This window comes from Cardiocondyla obscurior, linkage group LG13 (genome assembly GCF_019399895.1).
Source record: "Cardiocondyla obscurior isolate alpha-2009 linkage group LG13, Cobs3.1, whole genome shotgun sequence".
Taxonomy (NCBI): domain Eukaryota; kingdom Metazoa; phylum Arthropoda; class Insecta; order Hymenoptera; family Formicidae; genus Cardiocondyla; species Cardiocondyla obscurior.
In genome coordinates, this window is record NC_091876.1 from 4,979,713 (window position 1) to 4,994,269 (window position 14,557).

General features: G+C 43.8%; 1 protein-coding gene across 1 annotated transcript in view; it reads right to left on the bottom strand.

Annotated features, from left to right (window-relative positions):
- Hwt (heavyweight) overlaps positions 1-14,557 on the bottom strand; it is a 110,302-nt gene that overhangs the window by 15,553 nt on the left and 80,192 nt on the right. Inside the window, exon 4 of the mRNA XM_070665440.1 lies at positions 10,505-10,640. Coding sequence (XP_070521541.1) covers positions 10,505-10,640 — 136 coding nt within the window. The remainder of the gene's footprint in view (positions 1-10,504; positions 10,641-14,557) is intronic.

A 14,557-nucleotide genomic window follows, 5' to 3' on the forward strand; every position in this document is an offset into this window, starting at 1 on the left:
TGGGCACATTATGCTCGACCGGAGAGAGCCCCACGGAAATCCGTTCCCTTTCTTGCGAGGGCGGCGAGAAGACGAGATGCGCTATAAACCACGTTGGTCGCTGCTTTTGACAGGAGCCACCGCGAATTTACGGACGAACTTGCCGAACGAGAGAGAGAGAAAAAAAAAAAAATTATTATCGGAAGCATCTGGGTCCATTGCATCGTCCGACACAGCTAGACCAGACACAAAGGCTCGCGGCATCAGAATGCGGATATCGACCGCTTAAAGTGCAATAGGCGGTCTTCGCGCGTTTCTTTGTCGCCGGGTAATTTCGTTTTGATCGATCTCATTGTTCACACAATACGAGTAATGATGTTGCGTGCACACAATGCGCGTGTAATTATTTAACCGTATAAATTGCGCTTTGAACATTTATCTTGCTTACTTAACGAATAATGCAGCTAACTTTAATAATGCATACTATTACGTATTATTAATCCGCACCGTAATTTATTTAGTTTAATACTTGCCTGATTTAATTTTCCTGAATTATGTTTTTATATTACGCTGACACGGAATATTTCATAACTGCTAAACGCACGCTGAATGTGCTTCAATAATCTCGGGCGTGTTGAATTTGATGCAAAAAGACATCATATACCCGAGCTCGGTCAAATAAATTATATTATGTGAGTTTATAAATAATTTCGATAAACCAGCGGGTTTAATAAAATTGCGGATTCGCCCCGCTGTCCCGTATGGCACTGTCTGAGTAAAATCATTGCGGTATCCATAACGCGGCAGGATATCCCTAATTTCCGGCATATTTCGCTATCACGAGAGGGCTCGAACTTCATTTTCCACGGTCAAATACAAAGGAGTGGCGGCTCGGGAGATTTGCGAAGCGGGAAATGAGGAATTAATTCCCGAACAATGAATCCGGCAAATTATCGCGCGACTCGCCGACTGCTGTGAAACGAGGGGAACGGACGGTGTGCAATTTTATTTTATTTTATTTTATTTTATTTTTGAACTTGCGGCACATTCTTGGCAGCGAGTGACAAACGGCGAAAAAGCCCCGGATACGAGAAGCTGCGGGGAAAAATGATCCCTACGAAACCAGACCTCGTCTACGTATTCGAACTTTCACAAAGGACCGGAATCGCGTAAGGCGGACTGATGACCCATCCTCCTCCGCGGAGATGAAAAACGGGCGCGTGGATCCATTACCTTTTCTTTTCACCTGAAGCTACTTATCCACCGACTTTGCTCGGCGAAAAACTTTCACCGTTAAAAACTTTTAAACATTTCTAATCTAAAATAAAAAAAAAATCGGTGTAACGCCTGAATTAGCGGTTGATCGATTTTATTATTGTCGTTTATTGTTGTCGCTTTTAAAGACTTAATTTTAATATTTATATAATTAATATGTTCAGGTAAAAACGGAGCAATACAATAGTAAGAATCAAGTTTTCTTTGGCATTTTCATAATTTAATTTTGTAATATTTAATTAAAAAATCAGAGGCGCTCTACAGTTTAATTTTTCCATTTATTTGTTACAAAACATCTTATCGACAACTCCGCTGCAGCACATCAGTGAAGAAAAAAAAAAAGAAAAGTGCCGAACGCCGAAATTATAACAAATACTATTTTACAAAATTAGTGTGACGCATGGATTAGTTGAAAAAGACCGTACTTTCATCGGGCCGTTCTCGATCTCGACGAGAAACTGGTTGCGACGTAAAACGAGGCCCTTTTGATTTTTCGGTCGATCCGAAATATTACAATTAAATCGAACGAGAATAACGAATAGATAGGCGCGAGGGGGTCGGGGGGAGGCGGGGCGGCACCGGGTGAGAGCGAGCGCGAGCCTACGTGCCGCGCGCTAGGTATATTCCCCCACTACTCCCACTCTCGCTTTGTCCTTCTCCAGCGGTCGCGCGAGCACACACGTACTAGGCACTGCACAGCAAGCACGTGTGTCCGTACCGAAATTAATACGTATTCGCGTTAAACGAAAACCTCGCGATACGAGAATTGTCTTCTCTCCGTTCTCCGTGTGAGGAGAGCACGTATGATACTCCGTGTGAGGAGAGCACGTGCGATTACGTCTCCTTTCCTTAAAGTAAGCAATATCCTTACGCGTGTTGCGTAGACTCGCGAAGTTTTAACTAATTATCTGGGCTTTTTGTTCGCAGGGATCAGTGCGCGGACGAATCTGAGAGGAAGCCAGTCACCCTGACGGGAGGTCTGAGAGGAGGAGGAGGCCCAGGAAGGGTATCCTGCCCCGGCGGAGCAACCCATGGGTATATATCAATTTTTTCTTTGGATTTTTAATAACGTTTTTTAATTTTTTCATTTAATTAAATTTTATATCTACTAAATAATTGTTTTATTTTTTTGTTTCAGGTCAAGAGAAACTCCGCTGCGTCGCATCGCTCAGTGCCGCACGCCGATTCGAAATTATACGAACTGCAGCCGGTTCGTCGGTCGTTCGGGGCTGCCGATAGTTACCGGGCGTTTTTTTTTACGATTCTTTTTAACTCGGGAGTGTCGAAAAATTTGTTAAGTAATTTTCGCGATTGTAACTTCACCCGGGCGCGTTCGCGAGTTACTTGTGCGCGGAAGGATGGCTCGTCACGTCCCATCTGAGAGGAGGAGCAGGCCCGGGACGGGCATCCTGCATCGGCGGAGCAACTCTTAAGTAAGTATACATTTTATAAATAAAGTCTTTATTAAAAAAAATTTTGTACCCTTTTTTTATTAATTTTATTAATTAATATACATGTCTAAATTAATATTTCTCTTTTTTGTTACAGTCACCGGCAGAATTCTTCAACTCCGCTGACGCTCATGCAGATCGGTGAGTCGCATGCTTTTTTTTTCGTAGTTTGCTATTAAAGTCTCTTGAACCGATAATACACCGTCGACCATAGATTTATACTCAATTGTGATTATCATATAAAAATTATAATTAATTAGAGTCCCCAATTTTAATGACGCGCACGAATTGAGACTTTCTAAAAAATAGCGCACACGAAGCGTGCGCATAGTTTCGTCTACTTTAAAAAAAAAAGTGCGATGAGCGGGATTAGAATAACTACCGAATCTGCAGGATTAACGATAAAAATACAATGCCGGATGTTTGCAGTGCCAGAAAGAAATACTAACGAGAAGAAACGTAATATCGTTTGCGCAGTTGGTATAGCATCGCGATAAAATTATATCAGCGAGACACGCCGAGATAGGGAAACCGAATCCTCCGGAAATAAAATAACAAAATAACGAAAAACTTGCCGTGGAAGTGGGATCGAAATGAACATGAATATATATTTGCATCCGTTTCGTTCGAGTTCAAGCGAAATGTACGGTTGAATATAAAAATAAAACCTCTCTGTTTAAAAAAAAATCAAGTTAAATTAAGTTAAATTTAATTAAATTAATTACGCGATATTTTATACTTTCTACAATATGTACGTAGTACGTAGGGTCGTACGAAAATTATGGTTTAAAGATTGCCCTATATCTGACCAATTGCATCGGCCACCGACGTCAAGGCCGATTATTCGTTCGCAAGCGACAAAAATTGCAATGGGCACCGCGGCCTTTCATTCAACGCGCACACAAATATACATAGTATATATACAAAGGCAACACTACGTGCTGGCATGACGCCAAATTGCAGTGATATTGATTAACGATCAATAATCTGATTTGCGAGATATCTGTCGGGGGTCGACTGCGCGAAAAGCGAGAATAGAGAACTAGGAGGTTGATGATCGAGCAGTTCGATTAAATTGGACTGGATTATATATAGAGGCCGAGAAAAAAAGTGTGCATGTCCATTTTTGTGCGATGTAAACGAATTTTTTTTTTCTTTTTTTTTTAAATTGGTACGTAAAACATTTGGGACAGTTCAATCAACTATCTGCAATTGACGAAAGATATATCCGAATAAAATTGGCAATAAAGATAGAATGTCGAAACACTGATTTTTTTTTAGTTTAAATAATTAGACATTACAGAGCCCGTATTTTGCGCGCATGATTTATTCTTGTTTGTTTTACATAAAAGAAAAATATTTTATATTTAATAATTTTTAACAAATTATTAAAACCTAAACGAGGTTAGTCAAAAGAAATTAACGCGAAAGAGTGATCGAGTGACAGAAAATGAAAGAGAATACGTGTATGCAGAGTTAGGGGTAACGATACGCCGGGGTAGGCAGCGGTGTCTACCCTAATGAATCTATTACGGCCAGTGAGCGACAACCCTCGCCTAGCAATCACTACAGATAACACGAAACGCTGTCGCATGCATCCTGTTTACATGAATCTGTAGATAACGAAGATGAACGTCCGAGAGGCGATCTATCTTGGATTTACAATGCCCTGTATCAACGAACTAAACAAAAACGCGAAAAAAAAAATTGCGCATAAAAATTATTTAAAGTTATATATAATTCCACATTTTTATAAAAATTGCTGTAATCAATCGATAGAATATTTTTTGGGGAGGGAAATATTATTCCAATAAACGTCGTGACCATCTCGCTGCTAACGCCAAAACCATAGAACTATCCCGGCGATTTTCCGTCTCCGCGTCAAATCTTTGATTATATGATAATCCGGGACACGCGACGTTATTTTGACCACGACGGTGACAACGCCGTTTATGCAATCTTCCGTTCTCTCTTGCGATTGACGGTCAGCGGTAAGGCGAGCAAAATTCTGAGAAGATCTCTACACAATATATATAAATATATATATATATAAAGGAAATCGCAGCTGCGCAAGCTCGGAACCACTTCGCTCCGCGTTTTATTAGATATTGTCCCCATAACGTGTGAGCCGAGGCTATAGTGTCTGCGGGGCCGTGGTACATTGTATCGCCCTTCAGACGGAAGGAAAAGAAGCGATAAAAAAAAAAAAAAAACCCGGGAAGGCGCGAGATGGGCGGGCGCAATTGCTCGATCTTAGACGTTATCGCGCCGGCCAACGTTCGGGAGGATCTTCCGGGCATCTTACGAAGCAGCGAAAGATTACGGGTCAAGCTGAGCAGCGGCGAAAACGGAAGCCAATCTCGGTTATTGGCTCCGTCGCGCCGAGCTCCACGCTTACGATCGCGAGATTGGCCAAAGTAGCTCGCGCGAAATGTGTCAGCGGTGTCAAGGGAAGATGAGCATAAGTCATTCGGAGATCGTACACGTCGAGAAAATAGATATCGCGTTGATGGCTCGCGATAAGTTTCTGCCGCGCAGAGTAACTCGAGTTAATCAATTAACGTCACCCGCGAGTCTTATCAAATGTAACGTGACGATTGAATGATAATTGCAGGACGTAACGATAAAGCGACGCTGGCGCCAGCACATCGCCTTCACGTTTTTCATATCTCTTTGATTACGTTTCCTATCGTATTTTCGAAGCAAAAAGTAACTGCTAACGAGCAAACGTTACGGGAATGACGGCAATGATTACAAGCTATCGGTACAAAGGAAAGAAAGAGAGAGAAAGAGAGAGAGAGAGGCAAGTTACTTTGAAGAGAAGCTATCTGTTTTTTAGAAACTCGCTACAAACGCATATCCTCGAACGCATAGTCGAGATGATTGAAGCAACGACTGATTACGAGGGTGCGTCGGTCCTTTAGAACGCTGCTCCGACGTGATATCCTTTGATTACTGTTTCATATCAAGCTGTTCATCGATGAAACTGACAGCTTTGAAGTGAGAGATATGTTTCCGCTTTATGTAAATTAAATGTCGCTTGATTTTTAACAATTCCACGACTCGTTGCTCGGCTAAGATCTTACCGATTAAATAATTATTTTAAAATTCTGAAACATCTTCTCTATAACGAAATAAGCATCTCTCTTTGTCTCCTCGTTTGTTTAAGCCGTAAAAATGGAGCAAACCTCCGAAATTACATTTCTAAATGCCTTTACGCCTCGGTTGATCACCCGGCGGTGATTTTGCTCTTCGTTAAAAGCGATTATGCCGATATGGATCTGCGCCGTTGACGTCGATAGATTTTATCGTCAATAAAATCAATGCTTAGGCTCGCTGGAAAGGGTTTTGCGACGCTAAAAAAGATCACAAAGCTGTCGCTCACGTGGGCGATGCATGCGCGGATTACTCGCTTTCCTGTCAGTAGACATTGCGCAATTGAAATCTACGTCGGCGGTCACACGCGAGCACAATCGTTTGCGGCGGAAAGGGTTGGATCGGACGCGGAGGTAAACCCGAGAGGGTTTCGAACGTGCCCGAAACCGACCCCGGCGATTTCGAGCGTTCGTGCGTACCCCGCCCCTTTATGGACTCTTCGAATTAATCGTGTCGCGAGTTTACTTTTGCTTTCAAATTCAATCTTACGTTCCGCTGCTCACTGTGCGGTGGTACGTCGGAGTTAACGAGAAATCCCGTATTCGTTTTCGAGTTCGCGCGATGCAATTTTAATCGCAATCAAAGGCCCGTGTTTGATTTTACGTACGAGCAGCCGGTTCAGTTAAAACTTTTATATGGAGCTCGCTGTGAAGATGAAATAATTGAGAAGTCACCGGAAGATAATAATTCTCTAATATTTCCAAAAAGATTAGTTTCAAATATTTTAATACGATTTGCCTCCGATATATTTCACTCGGTAAGCTAAGCGTTATCTCACGGGGTCGCGGGTCTCGCCGGGAAATTTCAATAGCTCACACGGCAAGATAGGCGATCTTCAGCAGCTACAAACCGTTTCTTGCACGGCGGGAAAGCATCTGACACAGAGATTAGGCCAAGCGCGCGCGAAATTGTCTCGCAACGATATGCAAATCGCGACATAAATGCTAATTGTAATTGCCCATGAAATGAATTCAAGGGCCACCCTCTCCTGGCGAAGGGGTTCGTAGCTTAGTCGCGATCTCTGCCCTCCGAGCCTGCCGAGTATATCGAGCGACGAGGCAGCGTGTTGTTTTAAAAAAAAGTTCACATCAAGTTCGTTTGCAACTGGCCAACAATTAAATTCAATTATTCCACAATAAACAAAGAAAATTTTCACAAACAATACATTTTAGAATTAAAAAAAAAAATATATCGTGCTGAAGAGTTGCCAAAAATTCAAGCACTATTCGCGTACGAATCTCGTTAATTATTTCTTTTATTTGTACTCTGCGTTCTCAGCATTTTTGTAAAGGTCAATTGCAAAAAGAGAAAAAACAAACGCAGTCGCTAATCGGAGAGAACTCGGTTTCACGGTAAACAAAACGATAAATGATTCGATTAAGACGTTAATTCGCTTTACAGTGCACATCGCTAACGAGAATAGAAACGTAGTGGGTTAGACGATTTTCGCGCAGAACTCAATAATGCTTTTAACAGAGCTCGCAAATCATTTCTTGTAATAAAAATCGCAATGAAACCAGGGAGTTTTCGACGTCAGCTCAATCATTTCGATATCGCGTGTCTCTCCGTGCCGCTTGTGCGTCATGAAATAAATTTTCCCATCCTGCCACTGCGATGCGCGAATTTAACTCGCGAAATTGCGCGGGGATTAAGGTTCCCGGCCTCTAGATCTGAGCACGTACTTACCGGCGGACGAGTCAGAATTATGCCGGTGACAGTTTGTAAATGATCTAGTTTACGATGCGGGAAAGTGAGGGATACGGTGCGTCGTATTCCGAAGTGTGGGACGAAGAAAGGGAAACGGGCAATGGGAACGGAAGAAGACAGACCGAAAGACGGGAAGAGAGAACAAAGAATTGGAGGGTAAAGTCGGAGGTAAAGACAGGAGGTCTTTGCCAAACTATTCATCTTCGTAGCGATTAAATTTGCGTTTCACGTACGCGAAGTAGAGAATCTGGGCAGAAGTTGAATATATTTAAGAGTCCCTCGTTATAAGCGCGAATCTGTGTCTACTTGATTAACAAAATCAGACCGTTTAAAAGCTCATATACGTTTGAGCATTGTAAAAATAGTTATTTTTGGAAAATTAAAGTGTGCAGATTATTCAAGCAACTTTAAAAAATAATAATAGTAATAAGTCAGGCGGCATTAAAAAGTCTGAGGTTCTAATTCGCTGTTCTGCGCACGGATATAAATTTTCGCTAACAAATATACATATATATATATATATATATATATATATATATATATATATATATATATATACGCTAGCAGCTTTTGAACAGCGTTTGATGAACATCAGACCCGCCTTCTCCCGCTCGGACGGCGAACAAACCGACGGACGGATTGACATTTGCATACGATGGACCCGTACGGGCGTTAAATGCTCGGGGATGCGGAATGAGCTACAAGTCACCTGGTACCAGTAATTGAAATGAGGGTAACTTTGAAGAGGGGTCGTACGAACAAACGAGGAGCCTGAAAACTTCTTTCAACGACATATCGTACATTCGCGTGATATTGAGTGTAATTAAAATTATAGCAGGCTTTTCTCTCTCTCTCTCTCTCTCTCTCTTTTTTTTTTTTTACAAAAAAGGTTTAATTAATATCAACGGGATAATTGATAAAAGGTCGATATTACGAGCGTTCCGGAATTACCATTATCATTACCGAATTGAATAATTTCAAAATGTTCACGCGCAATTATCCTAATGCAATTATCTTAAAACGTTTTGAAATGTATAACCTTATTTGGCCGAAAGCTCTTTTTGCTTTTAGATCCGCCGTAAATCGTTAACAGCGTAGCGTGCCGTATTTGATTTAATTCACGTCAAAGAGCGCGTTTCCCGGGCAAGGCAAGAAAAATCTGTTAGGCCGGTTGTGAAACGCGGTTAATAAGTGGAACGGCGCTGGAAAATGCGGCGGCGGGCAGGCACACAGGCGAAAATGCCCCCTCGAAACTTTACGGACTATGAAAGCGAAATGAGAACGGGCGATATACTGCGGGGGTGGGTTCGGCGGGCGCAGGGAAGTTTAATTAAATATCACGCGACATATTATGGGAGGCGGAACGCCGCGCGCGGTGTCGATGGCAAGTAACGTCGGGGACAGGCCGCGAGGCCGAAAAGTTTTCGCCAACAAGCGAACAGGCCGAGCTGCGGACATGTCGGCGGGGACGTTACCGGAAGTTAACGGAGGGCGGCGAACCGTCGAGACATTTCAGCGTCATCGGTACCCTTTTATAAAGCGGCCAGTCTGAAAATTCCATTCGGTCCACCCTAGCGCGCGCGAGCGCGCGCACTTCCCTTACGTTCAACCCCCATCGACGCGACTGCTGATTCAATTCTCGCGAAAGGAACGGCATTCCTCGAATGGCGAGGACGACAATTTACTTTTAATCTCGTAACGTCTCCGTCGAAAGCCCGCGGAGATTTCATCGCGAGAAGGCGTTACGGAGGAAGTACCACCGATGTAATAAAACGGAGTAAACTGTTTTATTTTCTCGTTCGTTTAACGCAACAGGACGCGAAGCAAGACGTCGCGTGTAGGTCCGCTTAGCGATATTATCACGTCACTGAGAAAACACGCGGGAGGTAAGAGTCTCGATGTCACACGTCTCCCCCCTCGTTTTACCGAAGGAAACAAATCTTTGCATAGGCCGACCCGCGTTGATCCTCGCCATATTCACAATGACTTACGAATTAAAAGCCTATGAATATGGTAAGGATGCAAATTCCGGCGGTGTTTACTCGGGATCAGCGTTACACGGCAATCTGCATACTCGAGCACCGGGACGGCCCGGTGACGCGACGAGGGTTGCGAATCAGGCTCGCGTCGTACACGCGGGACAATCGGTGCTGGGGTTAATCACGGCCCACAGAATTCCTTCGTGAGCGGGAATTTAATCCGCCACTATCGCCAACGTATACGGAGTCGAGCCACGTTGCCTCGAGATCGCGCGAAAAGATGAGAGTTTCTACTTCGCGCGGAAATCTCCGCCCGGCAGTTTTGCAATCTCGCCGAGTAAGGTGCCATCCACCGCGGAAAAGAGACGATCCCCTATTTCGCCCGAGCCCCCCTCCCCCCCGTCGATTAATCCGTTAGCTGCTCGCGACCAACCTGTGCGTACCGTTCAATTATCGAGGGGCTCTCCTCTCCCTCTTACCCCACGCTAACTGAGTTGTTACCTCGATAATTCGTACGTCGTAGTATCGGCCGTAACACCGGCGGCTCGCCACATTAATTTGCGGCCCGGCATGAGAATTTCCGCTCCACTGCATTATCCCGGAACTTATCGTACCCCCCGTCAGTGATCAATCAATGTAGAATCTGAACATTTCGCCGATATGCCGCGCCACGAGACCGCTCGTGGTTCGAATACCAATTAATTTCGCCATAATTATTTCGTTAATACAGCTATTATATTTAATTATATAACGGGATAATGTCAAAAGTATTTAGCGTTACACGAAATTGAATTAAAAGTCGTAGGTATATAATTAAAATTGAAATTAAATTTTTTTTTTTTTTTTCTAAAACATTTAAATGTCTATTGAGACGTAATAAAAATAAAATAATATTAATCCGATACGTATCTATTAGTTGCAAGTTTAAACGCAATGCCGGCTTAAAAAGAGACTTACCTGTATATGGCCGGCAGTAGTTGCGATTTCCTTTGCCGTAAACCGTGGGCAGGGATGTCTCCGCTCCCGGTTCCACATACGCTTTACTCTTACTGTCTCTAGGATCGCTGTATTGTTCCACAACCTCGATTTCCGCCTGCAAGTAGAACATAAATTGTTTCCTTCCGTTCTCATGCGAAAGAGATTCCGTACGTGCGTCGCGACGAAAATACCGTCCCGATTTCGTTCTCAAATAACAATTCGCGATAACAATCTGCTCGCAACGACAAAAAATTAAAATTAAAATTAAAAAAAAAGGTAAATCGACGTTTGAAGCAAATTGGCCCGGATAGCTGTAATAATTTAACAACGTGCGTTTCACTCTGCGTTTTCACACGTGTCTGAATTCGTTCCGCAAGGAAATGCCTTCGAGAAGGATTATCGTCGGAGGCAGCCTCGGTTAAATTTACACGGCAAGCACGGTGTCATTTTCTGGTCCTGAATGCAGCCAATTGCGGTAATACCTCGGTCGAGACTCGAGAGGGGACGCGTTCCCAGCCGTTCCCTAAATGATGATCGTTATTTCGAGAGAAAACAACTGTAGCGACCATTCGTTTCCTCCGGCACGTGTGCTCCGCTGGATTAAACGCGCTGAAATAGTCGACGAGATGACGAGCGACATTAATATCCCGTTCGCGCGAAGATTAGACTCCTAAAGACTAACACTTCTCAGTGCAGCTCGACGTAAATCGTAAGCCACATTCGATTTAATCTTAATCCGAAGAAATAGAAAGAAGTTCTTCTCGATTGAATTCAATTCACGAGCGGAGGAAGGGTTCTTTGCATTTCCTGCGGAAGCCGTTCAGTCTCACGGAGATTATACGACTGGTACTTCGCCGATAACGATAATAAAACTTCCGCGATCTTCCCCGTTGAGTAAACGACGAATAATAGATATTTTTAATACCGGATTAAAAAAAAGTCAATCGATAAAAAGCTTTCTTCTCTCTCTTTCTCTCTGTCTTTCGGTTTCTACATCGACGGCCGGGAGAGCGGAATTAAAAAAAGAAATAAGACGACGCGTAAGGAAACTCGACGGAGCAAGACGCTAGACATTCCGACAGTGCGAGGACGAGGAGGCGACGGTGAGGAAGACAAGTAGCTTTAAATTGAAAGAGCCCAAAATTGGAATTCTCCTGCCAAAGTTGAGCGCTACGCCTCCGGGGGCTGTTTCGAAGGCGAAGTCGATTGCTCTCAGCCGCCTCGCCTGCCAACCCCCTCTCCCCCTCACTCTTTTCCCGCGGTGCAGATAAATTTGCGAATGTTTGTACGGAAATTACGGGGGACGGTTTCGGCAGTGGAAACTCGTTCGGTTAGCGCAAATCCGATGACGAACGGGCCGACTCTCCGCGAAGCGAAAACGCATTCGGCCGAAATCTCGCGTCGCGGCGGCGGCGGCGGCTGCGAAAACGATTGCGCGAACGAGGAATCGAATTCCCGCTCGATTCGACGAGTGAAAACGCGAGGGTTCGCCCCGACACCTTGTTAATCGTCCGGGGTAAAATCGGTGAATCTGCCGCGCGCGATGTTTGCAGCAAAAAAAAGCAACGGCAAATAAATAAATACACGGATCGTTCCAAGTTGCCGCCCGAATTCCCCGCTGTGCGCAAACTGTTTGGCCACTTTGAGGATTGCATCGAACGCAGCACAAATACGCAATCGCACCCTATCATATTCGGTCGTTAATACCGTTCGATTTATCGAGGGCTTTAATCCGATTATTTGGTCACTGCGTCATAATTCGGCGTAATTATCGGCGCAATCTAACCGTCTGACTTTACTGTATTTACGAGTTTAGGTGACGCAACAAAAATTTTATATCGCACCGCGGCATTTCATTAATAACGCGTTTCTGAAAGAAATAAAAAAAAAAACATCTTGATTATACGGAATAAATTAATTAAATATAATTTAGTTTTTTTAATAAAAAATTTAATCGCTATAAAAAAAAAATCAAAAATTAATTTCACAGTTCTAGAAGTATAATTCGGCGAAAAGAATGTTACCGCGATATAAATGTTAATGTTACGGCGCTGCAAAATGTCCAGCTGTATTAATGGCAAACAAGGATACGGTTCATAACATAAATAACGCCGCTACACAGAATGGCACTCTCGAGGAAACGTCACGTCGGCGGCGTCGATCGCTCTTAATTCCCTGTGCAAGCAGGCCAGCATTTCCATGGTACTCGCGGTATACAAGACATCATTAACAGTATGCAGATAATGGCGTTAGGTGAAGCAGGGTCGCAAGAAAAATGAGCGATGAAAGATAAGACGCACGTAAAAGTGCCTTTTACCAGCGAGAGTATCAATCACTCTCGTTCTCGGACGAGGGACATTTCACAAAGAGCTCGGCGTCAACCACCTCACAAAGTCCATTTTTTTTTTTCTGGAATTCTCGCGCGGGACGTGTCTCTTCAAACCAGTCGGGGAATTAATTACGCCCACTTTTCGGTGTAATTTTCCCTTCGCCGGAAGTTAATCGCTTCCGTGAATTTGTTCCCGTATAAATGAACGGCGAGAGCTCCCTCGGGCACCGCTCATACACGCACGTCGCTTCGCGTCTATCGCGCGAAATCGGCCGGCGATCTTTCGATCGTAACGTAACGGAGAAAAAAGTGCGAGTCAAAGTTTCACGAAATTCACGAACGAGATACGAAAGTAGTTGCGCGAGTACGAACACTCGAAAGAGACGCGTTTACGCGCCTAAAGTTTCGCGCCCCAAAGCCCTTTGTTATAGTGATAAATGCGAGCAGCACCAGTGCTCGATCTCACGCATAAAATAAAGCGCTAAAGTATTAAGTAGGGCTTACGAGCACGACTCATAACGATTCACCCTCTCGAGTCAAGTGGCACCCGCTTTCTGTCTTTGTCACACTCCCCTTGGTCGCGACGCTCGCGGGGGTTGTCGGTGACAACGAAGCGGAGGAAACTTTTGTTCGGCGCACTCAGGTGTCGTTCCTTCTCTACGACGTTTCTTTCTCTTTCTTTTATGAACTCCCTCGCGATCTGCGCTTCCCTTTATTTGTGCAGTAATCAGACACCGAGTAGATGGTAACAAATTAAATTTTTTTTCGAGTTAACATATCAAATACAGTTGCAAACAAAATAACACCAACGTTCACTAACATAAAATAAACGCACAGGAAAATAATATAAAAGTAGAAACTTTTACAAAAAAAGAAAAATAAAAAATTTTGATTAAAAAAAATCTAAATTATTCTCGCGAATTAGTAACATGAAAAAAGAAAAAGAAAATAAAAAAGGAAAAAGATCAAACGATTATAAATCTGCGAATAATAAATTAATCGTGCGTCAGACGGTCGAAAGAATTAATTATGCAATCGCCGAGAGTATCTACCAAGCGTTTCTTTGCGAGAAAACCCCGAAGTATAATATTTTGCGCTTTCGAGATAACGCACGAAGGCAAAACTGTATTTTCACTGCTAAAGCGTTTAGACGAGAAGCTCGAGGCAACCCCAAACGCCAGGAACTGAGTGGCGGAGCAATTATAAGCGACGCCGGAAGTCACCGGGTCCCTCCACCCCGCCGGCGACGCTTCTCGTCGTTCCTTTCGCGTCCGTTGTTACCACCTCTCGCGCTCGCCGTCGCCCCCATCATCCATTGCCCCCGCGAATGCCCTTCGCGCTGCTGTGCCCGGGGGGTATTTTGTCACCGCTGTAATTATATTTCTCCCTTTGGCCGATTCCCCGGTCGTCCGCGTTGGAAAAATATCAATACTATCGTTAGCCGGCAAAACGACTCGAACGACAGTCGTAGGACGTGACGTCACGCGCGCACGCCGTGTACGCGGGGGCTGAAACGGTCGAAGGGCATTGTATACGTAGGATACGTTTATTTTAAAACCTTCCGCTGACTCGGCACCTAAGCGCGACGGTGTACTTTATTCTCGCGGCGTTCCGCAAGCTCTCCTTAGTTAATTAAATTTGTTGATTATTATTTTTTTAAATATTTATCTTTCACCGAGATTCGAACTCAGCGCGATACCGCT